The 15,000-nt window shown below is 45.1% G+C and overlaps 1 protein-coding gene across 1 annotated transcript in view; it reads right to left on the reverse strand.

The window, feature by feature from the left end:
• The window catches only part of lama1 (laminin, alpha 1), a gene marked incomplete at its 3' end in the record, with an annotated part of 84,091 nt that overhangs the window by 55,973 nt on the left and 13,118 nt on the right, over nucleotides 1–15,000 (reverse strand). The window contains exons 9-17 of the mRNA XM_083661149.1: nucleotides 13,072–13,171; nucleotides 10,149–10,306; nucleotides 5,859–5,999; nucleotides 5,558–5,722; nucleotides 3,907–4,008; nucleotides 3,518–3,732; nucleotides 1,870–1,981; nucleotides 1,579–1,689; nucleotides 1–31 (exon numbers count right to left, since the gene is read on the reverse strand). The exon at nucleotides 1–31 is cut by the window's left edge and continues 97 nt beyond it. Of these exons, the coding sequence (XP_083517275.1) occupies nucleotides 1–31; nucleotides 1,579–1,689; nucleotides 1,870–1,981; nucleotides 3,518–3,732; nucleotides 3,907–4,008; nucleotides 5,558–5,722; nucleotides 5,859–5,999; nucleotides 10,149–10,306; nucleotides 13,072–13,171 (1,135 nt within the window). The remainder of the gene's footprint in view (nucleotides 32–1,578; nucleotides 1,690–1,869; nucleotides 1,982–3,517; nucleotides 3,733–3,906; nucleotides 4,009–5,557; nucleotides 5,723–5,858; nucleotides 6,000–10,148; nucleotides 10,307–13,071; nucleotides 13,172–15,000) is intronic.

Consider the following 15,000-nt stretch of genomic DNA (forward strand, 5'->3'; position numbering starts at 1 on the left):
AGTAGGGCCCTGTTGTATTGTGGGTACAACCCTGAGGGGGGGGAAGGGGGGCAGGTTACTACTGTGGAGTGATTCATCTTCTACAACATAGATCTTTGGCTGTATTTGACATCAGGCTCTGGGAGAGACGTGAGGGAACACAGACACATGATGCACAGTGTATGTTATGGTGTTTTTCCATTACATAGTACCGCCTCGACTCTCCTGGCTGTTTGTTTTCCACTGCAAATACCGGTAGTACCCCTCAATGTGCCCCCCCCAACTGCTCGTCATGGCGAGTGAAACTGTGTCAACAGTCACAGCAATAGGAGATCACCTCAGAGTCTTTTTTAGAGTGACCCGTATAGAGTGCCACAGGAATGAGACCTAAAGCCCGGAAGTTAGCATCGCCCGGTTCCCCCCTTTGGAAGTAGCTAATCACGCCGATAATCCAGCGAAAAACACGTTTCACTTCCTAAAAGTACTTCGCAATAAAAGCATCTCGTTAGTTTGTCAGAGGAAAACTCTTAATTTGAAGGTTCTGTGCAGGAAACTGACTTAAAAGTTCCAGGCAAATTGACACTCTCAACCCGCCGGGACGCAGACACCAAAAATCCATAGTGCAGGCACAGGCCTCCAGACGGAGGCCGGCAACAGTCTCTGACACAGGGGACAACTGTTGCTAAAAAAAACTCATTCTGAAGGAATGGAAGTCCCCCTCTTCACCTTCGTTTCAATTGTGGTTGATGGACACGACCTCTGTTATATGGATGGAGAGACTTAGGTTCCTGAGGACCAACTTATATTTGCATTTTCTTGTCGTTGATAAATCGATATTGAATCGATATTCATTTGAAGGAGCTGATATATATTCATGAATCTAAATATCAACCTTTTAATATACTGTAATGCCTTTTCCCGTGGAGAGCGTTAACCCCGTAGACTCGTATGGTTAGGTTCTTAGTGCAACGAGATCTCGTAAACATTCATATTTCAATAATGCACCAGGTTAGATGGTTCCTTGTACAATTTACAGCATTAGTTCTTTGAGAATCTCTTTCCTATCCAAGCAAAATTGTTATGTAACTGTTGTCGGTATGTAAATTGGTATGTAACTGAAATATCGATAGTGAATCGTATCGAATGGGAAATGGAATAGAATCAGGACCGTGTGTATTGGAATCGTATCAAATCGGGAAATCAGTGCCGATACCCAGGCCTAATAGACCCTTTTCACGGCAGCCATTTTGTGTCGAAAAGGCAGAATAAACACAGGTGCAAGCAATACACTAATGAAGGGTTCCAAATTCCAATCATGAAAGTTTGAAACCCTCATTAGTGTTTTTCTTGCACCTGTGCTTACTCTGCCTTTTCGACACAAAATGGCCCCTGTGAGAAGGGTCTATTGCCTGAGCCCGGTGCTTGCCCAATTGAGAACCAGAAAAGGTGAGGCAAGACAAGCAGGTACCATGTGGTCGAAAAGTGCCATTAGTGTGTGTGTGTGTGTGTGTGTGTGTGTGTGTGTGCGTGTGTGTGTGTGCGTGTGCGTGTGTGTGCGTGTGCGTGTGTGTGTGTGTGTGTTATGGGGACAGAACTCACCACACACACTCCGTTGATGTCACACTCGGAGGCGTGGTCGTTACATTCACATTGCATACAGTTCCCTCCAAACAAGACTCCGCCCACTCTGTAGAACCCTGACGAACAAGACTGTAACACACACACACACACACACACACACACACACACGCGCGCACACACAAGCATGCACACGCACACACACACAAACACATACACACACACCCACAGTATTTAAATGTAATAGTAACAGTATTTGTTTGTTGTTGTTGGACTTGATGCTAATAAAGTTAAACGGATTTGAACTCTGACCTCACAGGAAGTGCCGCTGTAACCCCACGGACACTCACACGTCTCAACGGCAACCGCCTTGACACCAGACACTGAGTTAGGGTCGGCCATGTCCAGAGACACTGTGCTGAGACTGAGAGACAGATAGAGAGAGAGACACTGAGTTAGGGTTGGCCATGTCCAGAGACACTGTGCTGAGACTGAGAGACAGATAGAGAGAGAGACACTGAGTTAGGGTCGGCCATGTCCAGAGACACTGTGCTGAGACTGAGAGACAGATAGAGAGAGAGACAGACAGACAAACAATGTCATGTGGTGATGACGTCATGTGGTTACAGCTGTTGTCATGTGGTGATGATGTCACGTGATGATGATCTCATGTGGTGATGATGTCATGTGGTGATGACGTCACGTGGTGATGTCATGTGGTTATACAGCTGGTGTCATGTGGTGATGATCTCATGTGGTGATGATGTCATGTGGTGATGACGTCACGTGGTGATGTCATGTGGTTATACAGCTGGTGTCATGTGGTGATGATGTCATGTGGTGATGATGTCATGTGGTGATGACGTCACGTGGTGATGTCATGTGGTTACAGCTGGTGTCATGTGGTGATGATGTCATGTGGTGATGATGTCATGTGGTGATGACGCACGTGGTGATGTCATGTGGTTACAGCTGGTGTCATGTGGTGATGATGTCACGTGATGATGATCTCATGTGGTGATGATGTCATGTGGTGATGACGTCACGTGGTGATGTCATGTGGTTATACAGCTGGTGTCATGTGGTGATGATCTCATGTGGTGATGATGTCATGTGGTGATGACGTCACGTGGTGATGTCATGTGGTTATACAGCTGGTGTCATGTGGTGATGATCTCATGTGGTGATGATGTCATGTGGTGATGACATCACGTGGTGATGTCATGTGGTTATACAGCTGGTGTCATGTGGTGATGATGTCATGTGGTGATGATGTCATGTGGTGATGACGTCACGTGGTGATGTCATGTGGTTACAGCTGGTGTCATGTGGTGATGATGTCATGTGGTGATGATGTCATGTGGTGATGACGTCACGTGGTGATGTCATGTGGTTACAGCTGGTGTCATGTGGTGATGATGTCATGTGGTGATGATGTCATGTGGTTACAGCTGGTGTCATGTGGTGATGATGTCATGTGGTGATGATGTCATGTGGTGATGACGTCATGTGGTGATGTCATGTGGTTACAGCTGGTGTCATGTGGTGATGATGTCATGTGGTGATGATGTCACGTGGTGATGTCATGTGGTTACAGCTGGTGTCATGTGGTGATGATGTCATGTGGTGATGATGTCATGTGGTGATGACGTCATGTGGTGATGTCATGTGGTTACAGCTGGTGTCATGTGGTGATGATGTCATGTGGTGATGATGTCATGTGGTGATGATGTCACGTGGTGATGTCATGTGGTTTTACAGCTGGTGTCATGTGGTGATGATGACGTCATGCCAAGGTGATGTCACGTGGTGACAGATGCTGTCATGTGGTGATGATTTCATGGGTTACAGCTGCTGTCATGAGCAGACGATGATGTCATGCCGTGATGATGTCACGTGATGATGATGTCATGCCATGATGATGTCACGTGGTGATGCTGCCGTGGTGATGATGTCATACCGTAGGGGCGTGTCTGTGGAGGCGTTGAGGTGAACTCTGACCCGGAGCGAGGCCACATCAGACAGGACCGTCAGCAGGTCATCTCGGGTCACGTGCACACCCGTGTGCATGTCAATGAAGCCCTGAGGGACCATCGCCATGGCAACCGAGCGCTCGGCCAGCGGGGAGAGGAAGAGGAGGAGAGGAGGGGAGCTACGAAGAGTTCTACCATTTCCCTGGAGACGGAGATAGAGACAGACAGAGAAAGAGAGAGAGACAGAGAGACAGAGACAGAGAGAGAGAGACGCAGAGAGAGAGAGTACTATTTTATAGTATTTTATAGTATGTTTATGTTATAGTATTTTACAGTATTTTATAGTATTATTTTCTGCAGCGATATTTGTTCTCACCTCGATGATGATGTCAGAGTGGGCGGGGAGAGAATGGTCTTCGTTGTCCAATGGAACATCATAAACCACACTGTAGTTCAGAAAACCTCCATAGGACACCAGCTAGACACAGACAGACGGACAGAGATGGAGACGGTTAGTTTTCCTCTTTTCACCTGGCCCACAGATTTGAACCACAAATATCTCATGCAAATGTAATCAGATTACTATAATCCCCCCCACACACTGGAAGGAGCTGTTGCCCAAACATTGCCAAATATGAAAATATTTGTACAAAGGTACTGTCACTACCCGATCTGCACAACTGACCGATTTGCACTGCGCATGCGCGAGCGGGTCCGCCATCTTGGATAGCTATGTACGGCTACTCCACTTGGACAAACCATAGCATTGAGTGTCACACTAACCGATTTACATCCCCTGGCCGGTTCGTTTACTTAGCGATGTCATATATTGATATATAGGCAGTAGTCGGGTGTTGTGTTACGACAGTTGTTACGACAGTTTCCATGGTGACGTGTTACGGCAGGAGGCTGTTTACGGCAGAACAACACATGCTTTTCTCTCCAGTACAGTTTACATGCAGTTAAGGCCGACAAATAAACCTGAGTTATAAAAGAAACTCGACCCTTGATCATTCTACACACACACATCTACAAGCAGTAGTTATTCAGGTTCCTACCGTGACTGATTCAAACTGACAATAACAAACTGTCAATGTATGCTAACAACATTTTATGCGTTATCTGAAACATATAAAGGATGTTTGTTTGCTCGCTAACGAGCTACTGTATAGACGGTTTTAACTTGACAACAAAAACATTCTAAATTGAACCCCCGCTCACTTCCTGTTGCAGTGTTTGCTATGGACATAAAAGAAAAAAAAACATTCAAGTTGCAGGACTGACCATTCCATGAAAACCGTCTATACAGCTGAGCAGCGAAAACAAAAGTGTCAAGTGAATATTTCTGCAGTTTGCCGAATGCTGAGAAAAAGGAAGTGCTGTGGGGTTGCGCTCTGGTGAAAACCGTCTATAGCTTATAGCTATCTATGTCTGTAAAGTTGACAGACTTCCCGTGCCGTTAAAGGTCCCCCCATCCCATCGTAAATGTCTGTGTGTGTGTGTGTGTGTGTGTGTGTGTGTGTGGAGAGAGAGAGCACATTACTTTTCACTCGCTACAATCACTTTTCAGATCATCACAATGGACAACTGGCAAGCATTAGTAAACATCAAGGCTATCATTAGCTCCTTAGCTGCTAATGTTAGCTCCAGATCGCTAACATCAGCTGCTAACATTACTGTTGACGTTAGAGCATTGCATGGTGCAAATCGGGCAGTGACGTTTGTCCAAGTGAAGTCACTACAGCTACGTAGCTGTGAAGTCACTACAGCTGCGTAGCTGTGAAGTCACTACAGCTACGTAGCTGTGAAGTCACTACAGCTACGTAGCTGTAGTGACTTCACAGCTACGTAGCTGTAGTGACTTCACAGCTACATAGGCTACTTGCACAGCTACGTACAGCTGCGTACGATTTGCACGTAGCTGTGCAAGATGGCGGACCCACTCGCGCATGCGCTGTGCAAATCGGCCAGTGGTGCAGATCGGGCAGTGGCAGGTACGACTAACAAATATGGAAGTGTCAGCCTACCTTGTTGCCGAGGAAACTCTCTGGCGCCGCCCATGACAACACCTGCTGGTAGGTGTGGCCAGAGGAGGCGTTGCCGGGGATGATGAGGTCGTTGCTGTGGGCGAGCGGGGCGGTGTAGACAGAGAGAGACTGAGAGGGGCGGAGCCAAGCATCGGTATGAACCAACTGGAAGAAACAGCAACATACTGATGAGAGAGTGAAAGAGAGAGAAAGGGAGAGGGAGAGAAACAGAGAGAGAGAGAGAGAGAGAGAGAGAGAGAGAGGGTGTGTGTGTGTGTGTGTGTGTGTGTGTGTGTGTTACCTGTGCTGTGGACCAATCAGAGCTCTCACACACGTCTGACACTCCGAAGCAGAAGCAGTGTGAGCAGCCCATTGGCTCGGCCGCCTGCAGGTTGTAGAAACCCGGCTGGCACAGGTCACAGGCTCCACCCATCACATTCAGCTGGGGAGATAGGAGCTCGGAGTTACTCTACTACTGTAGTCTACTTTACTCTGTACTCTACTACTCTACTAGATACATAAAGCTCTGTCATCTAGCCACTCCCTCCAAATTATACTGAGTTTTTTTGTTTTTGTTTTTTTGTGATTGTTGTGATAAAAAATGCTTTTGGGGGACGGGGGTTATTACGCTACGGGGAGAAGAGGAGACCAGCCCGGCCACTCACCAGGAAAGGCCACGGCTCTGCTAAACCCCCGCCTCCGGGCCTAGCGGAGCCGTAGAAGTAACACACAACTACAAGGGCTTCCTGAGCCACTGTCTTTTTCTCTCTCAAAACAATTGAAAACCACCGTCTTGTTAAGGCTGAGCAAGGAGGTTGATTTGATTTCACCAGAGCTGAAGGCAGCAACACAAAAGACTGATGGAAATAACAGAGGAGAAAGGTAAGTGCCACTAAACTGGTATCCAGCATTGACAGTAGACACAGTAAACACGATTCTGCCTGACCAATCAGTCGCCTGCCATGTTTTCATGTCACTGTATGGTACCGGGTCCACAGGGCTGGAACCTCAACAGAGCAGGCACCAAAAGCAGCACGACTCAACTCCGACTCAACCCGGGCTGTGCAGGTTTTTGACCGGTGGAATGAAATAAATAGGCGAGTCGAGCCGGGCGGGGCTGCGCCAATACCAGCGGTGGAAATGGGTCATTACCTTGCGGGGGCGGCGCGGTAGCATGTATCAAACACAAGAAATGTGATAGGAAACAGCTTTAGCTATGAGGCAGTCAAAATAGTGGTCGCACCGTCGTCAATCACTGTGGGTGATTTATTTTACAAGTGGCATCATATCTGACTAGTTTTAAATGTATTTCTCCCCACAAAAGTTTGATAGCCTATGTTTCCTAAATAAACGCTTTGAATCCATTTATTTCTCTATAGTCCATTCTTTATAGCCTCTATAGTCGTAGTCGATCTTATTTATTCCAGTGTTGTCATTAAGAGGCCGATTTCGCAGCAAGAATATTTAATTGGTCGGCACGTCGTTCTCAGTAAAGGACGCTTTCGTTATTGAAACAGACAACATGCATGCATGCTCCTACTGTAGCCTATCTATCTGCATTTGCAGAAACTCATGAATCTTCTGGACATTGCCTTGATGAAAAAACAACGTAGCGTTAGCTAAAAGTAATAAGTGCGACGGTAACACTTCATAATACTGTAACACAAAAAATGGGTAGTTACTGAGGAACGAGTAAGGAACGAACCATTAGTTCATGAATAGTTAATGATTAGTTAATGAGTAGTTGATAGGTAGTTCCTTAATGGTAGTTACTTAAGAACTGACCATTAGTTACCATGTTAACGAACCAGTAAGTAATGATTACTTCCCTAATTTTTTTTTTTTTTATATGTTTTCATTCACTAGTTCATTAATAGTTAATGGGTAGTTCCTTAAAGATCCTTAATGGTAGTTACTTAAGAACTGACCATTAGTTCCCATGGTAGTTACTAAAGAACTGACCATTAGTTACCATGTTAACGAACCAGTAAGTAATGATTACTTCCCTAAAATTTTTTTTTTTAATATTTCACTAGTTCATGAACAGGTAGTTCCTTAAGAACTGACTATTAGTTACCATGTTCGTGAGCATGACTCCACCAAATACTTACCAGTTGTTCATGAGTACTCATCGTTACTTCATGATTACCTTACCATTACTTACCATGTTAGTGCATCATTACTTCCTGCTTACTTTACCATTAGTTCCCATGTTTGTGCCCCCTCAAGTGAAGCAGTACATCTTACTGAGTAGTTACTAAGGAATACACCATTACTTCCTGCTTACTTTACCATTACTTAACATGTTTGTGCCCCCTCAAGTAAAGCAGTACATCTTCCTGAGTTGTTACTAAGGGATACACCATTACTTCCTGCTTACTTTACCATTAGTTCCCATGTTTGTGCCCCCTCAAGTGAAGCAGTACATCTTACTGAGTAGTTACTAAGGGATACACCATTACTTCCTGCTTACTTTACCATTAGTTCCCATGTTTGTGCCCCCTCAAGTGAAGCAGTACATCTTACTGAGTAGTTACTAAGGAATACACCATTACTTCCTGCTTACTTTACCATTAGTTCCCATGTTTGTGCCCCCTCAAGTGAAGCAGTACATCTTCCTGAGTTGTTCCTAAGGAATATACCATTACTTCCTGCTTACTTTACTAGTGAAGACAAATTTATTCAAGTATGCAAATTAAAAAAGTGTAGCTCCTCCCACTTTAGTAAAGTACCCTACCCCACTTAGGAGATCGAGGTACCCCACTAAAACCACGCCCCCGAGGCTCTACGACCTTCAGGGGCGGAGTTACCTTTTTTGGCTCCACCCACCCCCGCCGGAAGCCAGGGAAAGGGGGCGGAGCCTATTTTTCACATTCGAACTCCTTGGGGGCGTGGCTACAGTTCTAGCCTACTTTGGTTAGGCCACGCCCACCGGAAGTGCGATATGTAAACCCTACCAAAAAAAGTGTTTTTTTTACTAAGTGTTTGAGCCAAGAACTAGTGAAATATTAAAAAAAAATTTTTTAGGGAAGTAATCATTACTTACTGGTTCGTTAACATGGTAACTAATGGTCAGTTCTTAAGTAACTACCATTAAGGAACTACCTATCAACTACTCATTAACTAATCATTAACTATTCATGAACTAATGGTTCGTTCCTTACTCGTTTCTCAGTAACTACCCATTTTTTGTGTTACAGTATTATGAAGTGTTACCAGTGCGACAACTTGAATCTCCCACAAACGTTAGGCTTTTTCTGACATGGGAGCAAGCAAGCAGCGCAGCAGCGTCCCTCCTGATGCACTGGACCTGGCTGCCTGCAACTGCAGTCAAGCCAGCCCTCACCTCGGAAAGCACGGTCATTCTAGCCCCCACTTAACAATTCAAGCCGTTTTTGCGACACTTGAGGAAACCGTGAGTTTGCTCGTTGATATAAGCGATTGCCCGAACGATTCATTAATTAATAAACTAGCGAACGTGAAGTGAGTCACGAAGAGCCACACCTGCCCACTACGGATATGCGGATAATGACCTGCCAGCTGTTTAACATGAGGTGCGATTGCGTGGAAGCGGATCTTATACCGGCGGTCGAGGTAGATAAGATACGGAGTCGCGGGAGTGTGCGTAGGCCGGCTAATTGTTGTTTAACATGCAGGCCAACCGGCTAGGTGCAGGTTATAATACGGATTCCACCGCATGTTAAGTGGCATGTTAAGTGGCTAGACAGAGTTACCTTGCAGACGGGGAGCAGGGGTCATGTGTAAACACAGACAGAGTTAAGCGCCCGGCATGGTTCTGCGCAACCTCCCTGTCGCGAGACTGTGCATACTTGAACGTTAACTCAGCGCGTTGGCTGCGGTACATGTTCAAAACGCTATCGTGTCGTTTACCAAGAACTTGCAATCATGTCGGTGGGGGAACATTTTATTGTCCCTCCATTTCAAAACTCATTCCGGTGAGCCTGCAGAAGGCTTTGCTAGATGAGGGACAAGCACTGTTAAATGAGGAAATGCCATTTCCTCATTCCTCAAAACAAGGAGTTGACGCCGCAGAGTCACATTTTCGAGGAGCTGCACGCCCCCTACGCCGAGCTGCGCCGATAGGACGCCCAGCTGCGGCGACCCCCTCAGCAGGGGTCTCCCCGTCTCCATAAGGGACAGCCCCACCCTTGCCACTTTCAAAGGCAGTCTCAAAAAATGGCTGAAAACAAACCAGTCATGTACTCACAGGTAGTATGTTTTTCTTCTTTTTCTTTTGTGCATTATGTAATTTTATTTTTATAAGAGTAATTGCTGCCATGTATTTTAGAGTGTATTGCTGCTACTTATGTTTTACGTATTTTTAGAGTGTACTGCTGCTACCACCTATGTTTTATGTATGTTTTATTATGTTTTACATTTTATGTTTATTGTGTTTTATGTTTTATGGGGACAACGGATGGAAATTAGCCTCGTGCTAAATCCGGCAATTTTTACACTTTTACTATGTTCCAGGTTTTAGTATCTGTTCTATGGTTTCTGTGTTCATTAATTTTGCACTGTCCCGTCCAAATAAACAAATAAATAAATGTGTAAACACAGATAGAGTTACCTTGCAGATGCAGGGGGAGCAGGGGTCGGTGTTGACCCTGCCTGCCAGCTCACACTCACAGCGGACACACCGGGGGAAGTCTCTGTACCCGAACGCACAGCGGTCACACCGCTGGCCTGAGAACCCCTGCTTACACGCACACTGCCCCGGAGACATGCCTACACACACACACACACACACACACACACACACACACACACACACACACACGCACGCACACACACACACACACACACACACACACACACACACACACACACACACACACACACACACACACACACACACACACACAGATTAAAATAGTACACACTGACCTAGAATCAGACCTAAAGGCACACATGTAATTAATATATATTATATCATGGTCCGGGTGAATACTCTTCTCTTATTGGCTATTAGCGGATGATAGTGAGGAGTCGGACTCAGCTAATGTGAGCTAGCTCATTAGCTGAAGTCCAGAGTGATGACAAACAGACAGTATAGAGTAGTACGTGCGGGGATAACATATTTTTTTTAGGTTTACCCAAAAGCTGGTTCGTACGGGGAAAAGGCAATGGGATGTTTGTATGGTTAAATGCATGACATAAGCTCTGTGGTTAACACAAGTTTATGAAACAGCAAAGTATGTGTTCAGCAAGATACTCTTCACAAGTGAGGAACACCGTTATGACTTTCGAAGCGTAAATGCAAAAACGCTTCAAAAGTCCTAAAAGTGGTCGTCATTTGTGAATATTATCTTGCTGTAACTTCGCTGTAGGGATGTGTATATGTATGCGATTTTGACAGTATTTGACAGTTCACTGTTTTACGAACTTATGTTAACCACAGACTTTATTTCATGCATTTAATCTAAATCCCCATACAAAAATCCCATTCACTTCTACACGTACTAGAAGTGCTAGAGACCATGTTCCTCATTCACTTCTACACGTACTAGATAGATAGATAGATAGATAGATAGATAGATAGATAGATAGATAGATAGATAGATAGATAGATAGATAGATAAATTTTTATTTCTGTGTCATGCACCATATTCAAGGTGCCCAGCCCGTCTGGGCTTACAAGACACAAATCATTCAAGTTCAACAATACAAACAAATCAACAAACAAGCTACAAAACGCTCAAACATAAACAAGACAGAGTTATATATTCAGATGAACAGCTTCTCCATTCTGAGTTTCCAAGCCCTCCCAATAAACCTGGCCAAACTGAAGACTTCATCTCTGAACAACCATTCCATTACTAGAAGTGCTAGAGACCATGTTCCTCATTCCTGCGGCGCTCCATTCACCCACTTTTTCTCTTCCGTGTCGGATGCAATTATATTTGTTCTTCCAGGTTCAGCGTTAGCCGGCCGGTAAACATCGATAAACTGTCAACTATGAATGAAGTTTGGCAACATTCAGCAGCTACACTGCGGCCAACTTCAGTTACATGCTCATAGCGTTACTGCTGCGAGGAGCCGATGGCTGTTACCCGGTCGGCATTTAACGTTAGTTACAAAAGCACGTCGACAGTCTTTTCTCACTGCCAGTACAGTAGGGGTTGACAGACAGATAGCCTACTAGTTAGCGTTAGTCCGACCAGTCACACACCCAGCGCGCTCCCCGCTGCTTGTTAAAAATGTCCAAATAGGCGTTATTCTGATAAACTGGTCACGTATTTGGAATGTTACGTTCTCATCCGAAAAAATATTAAAACCTTATAACAGTTTTTCTTTTTTTGCTTGAAAACAGCTTTTTGGCAAGTCTAAAAATGATAAAGGTGGGAGTAATCTACTTCCGGGTCTAAAACGGAAAGACGATTACAAAATGACGTCATGCAGAAGCGTCCTGATATGGGCAAATGATAGGAGGCATTTTCAGTCCAAAATGGCGGCAGCAATCTTGGCAGAAGCTCGTAAATGACTTTAAATTGTAATAAAGTGATTTTACGTCAATACTGTGTCAAATGATAACAGAAAGCGTCACCTAAGGTCACCAGGTGGTACATTATCAATCCATACAGTTAGCCTCTCAACAATGACAACAAAAACAATAACAAATATAGCCGCAAGCGGCGATGGGCGGGGTTCAAGCCTTGCGCAGATGACAAAGCTTCTGATTCTGACTAGGACATCCTCCTTGATATATCTGACAAGTTTCGCGATCATTGGACAAACAGGTGTGGAGTTACAGCCTTTTTTATGTTAAGCCACGCCCATTTCTGGCGTTTATGGCGCCCCCTTTTGGTCGAATTGCACAAAATTTGACACACATGGTCTAGAATGGTCTCCGAAGACCTCCTGCAAGTTTCGTGAAGATTCCTTAATCGGTCATGAAGTTATGACAATTTAGCTGTGAGGCCACGCCCTCTCACAACTTTAACGATCAATATCTCCGAAACTAAAGTAGATTTCAAAAATTCCAAATTCAGGATTGTAGAGCTTGCTCCATAGATGCTTCCTGTCGATTCTAGTGGAAATCGGTCCAACGGTCTAGGAGGAGATGCAAAAAATGTGTTTTCCAAACTTTTCCAAATATCTCAAAAACTTTCCAGGCGGACATTGAGGGTCCTTATGGCAAATTTGTAGAGCAGGTCCACCTGAACATCTGGAAAAAAAAAGTTTGAAAATCGGACCAACGGCGTGGAAGTTATGGCCTTTAACGTAAAACCTTCGATTATAGCGCCACCTTCAGGCCGATTCGAAAAATCTTTTTTGAGCACCTACCAGCCAACAATATCTGTCATTGGGCCAAATGTGAGGTCTCTGCCATTTACCAACTCACGGGAATTTGCGTCGGGGCAGATGAACAAGAAGAACGAGAATAATAAACCGGGTGAAAAACAATAGGGTTTCAGCCCCTTCAGGGCTTGAACCCCTAACAACAATGAATAATGAATGAATCAACAACAATAATAAAGATGATGAAGGACCTGGCGTCACGTGGTTCTCGTCTCTGATGCAGACAGCAGTCTCTGATCCTCTCAGGTCACAGTTACACTCTGTACAGGGAGAGTCTGCATAGGGAGACACCTACACACACACACACACACACACACACACACACACACACACACGGGGGGGGGGTAAAACAATCGGTTGTTATTGTTGTTTCACATAGCCACGTGAACTTTGAAAACATAGTGTTCTGCTCCGTCTGACATGGACGGCACCAATAGCAGAGCTTATACCCGCAGCCTAATTCCATTGAGTCAGACTGCAGTTATGGTTACCTGGTTGGGTCAGTAGTTATGGTTACCTGGTTGGGTCAGTAGTTATGGTTACCTGGTTGGGTCAGTAGTTATGGTTACCTGGTTGGGTCAGTAGTTATGGTTACCTGGTTGTGTCAGTAGTTATGGTTACCTGGTTGTGTCAGTAGTTATGGTTACCTGGTTGGGTCAGTAGTTATGGTTACCTGGTTGGGTCAGTAGTTATGGTTACCTGGTTGGGTCAGTAGTTATGGTTACCTGGTTGGGTCAGTAGTTATGGTTACCTGGTTGTGTCAGTAGTTATGGTTACCTGGTTGTGTCAGTAGTTATGGTTACCTGGTTGGGTCAGTAGTTATGGTTACCTGGTTGGGTCAGTAGTTATGGTTACCTGGTTGGGTCAGTAGTTATGGTTACCTGGTTGGGTCAGTAGTTATGGTTACCTGGTTGTGTCAGTAGTTATGGTTACCTGGTTGTGTCAGTAGTTATGGTTACCTGGTTGGGTCAGTAGTTATGGTTACCTGGTTGTGTCAGTAGTTATGGTTACCTGGTTGGGTCAGTAGTTATGGTTACCTGGTTGTGTCAGTAGTTATGGTTACCTGGTTGGGTCAGTAGTTATGGTTACCTGGTTGGGTCAGTAGTTATGGTTACCTGGTTGGGTCAGTAGTTATGGTTACCTGGTTGGGTCAGTAGTTATGGTTACCTAGTTGGGTCAGTAGTTAGGGTTACCTGGTTGGGTCAGTAGTTAGGGTTACCTGGTTGGGTCAGTAGTTAGGGTTACCTGGTTGGGTCAGTAGTTATGGTTACCTGGTTGGGTCAGTAGTTAGGGTTACCTGGTTGGGTCAGTAGTTAGGGTTACCTGGTTGGGTCAGTAGTTATGGTTACCTGGTTGGGTCAGTAGTTAGGGTTACCTGGTTGGGTCAGTAGTTAGGGTTACCTGGTTGGGTCAGTAGTTAGGGTTACCTGGTTGGGTCAGTAGTTAGGGTTACCTGGTTGGGTCAGTAGTTATGGTTACCTGGTTGGGTCAGTAGTTATGGTTACCTGGTTGGGTCAGTCGTTATGGTTACCTGGTTGGGTCAGTAGTTATGGTTACCTGGTTGGGTCAGTAGTTAGGGTTACCTGGTTGGGTCAGTAGTTATGGTTACCTGGTTGGGTCAGTAGTTATGGTTACCTGGTTGGGTCAGTAGTTATGGTTACCTGGTTGGGTCAGTAGTTATGGTTACCTGGTTGGGTCAGTAGTTATGGTTACCTGGTTGGGTCAGTAGTTATGGTTACCTGGTTGGGTCAGTAGTTATGGTTACCTGGTTGGGTCAGTAGTTATGGTTACCTGGTTGTGTCAGTAGTTATGGTTACCTGGTTGGGTCAGTAGTTATGGTTACCTGGTTGTGTCAGTAGTTAGGGTTACCTGGTTGGGTCAGTAGTTATGGTTACCTGGTTGGGTCAGTAGTTATGGTTACCTGGTTGGGTCAGTAGTTAGGGTTACCTGGTTGGGTCAGTAGTTATGGTTACCTGGTTGGGTCAGTAGTTAGGGTTACCTGGTTGGGTCAGTAGTTAGGGTTACCTGGTTGGGTCAGTAGTTATGGTTACCTGGTTGGGTCAGTCGTTATGGTTACCTGGTTGGGTCAGTAGTTAGGGTTACCTGGTTGGGTCAGTAGT

The sequence above is a fragment of the Poromitra crassiceps genome (assembly GCF_964638095.1).
Source record: "Poromitra crassiceps genome assembly, chromosome: 2".
Classification (NCBI taxonomy): Eukaryota; Metazoa; Chordata; class Actinopteri; order Beryciformes; family Melamphaidae; genus Poromitra; species Poromitra crassiceps.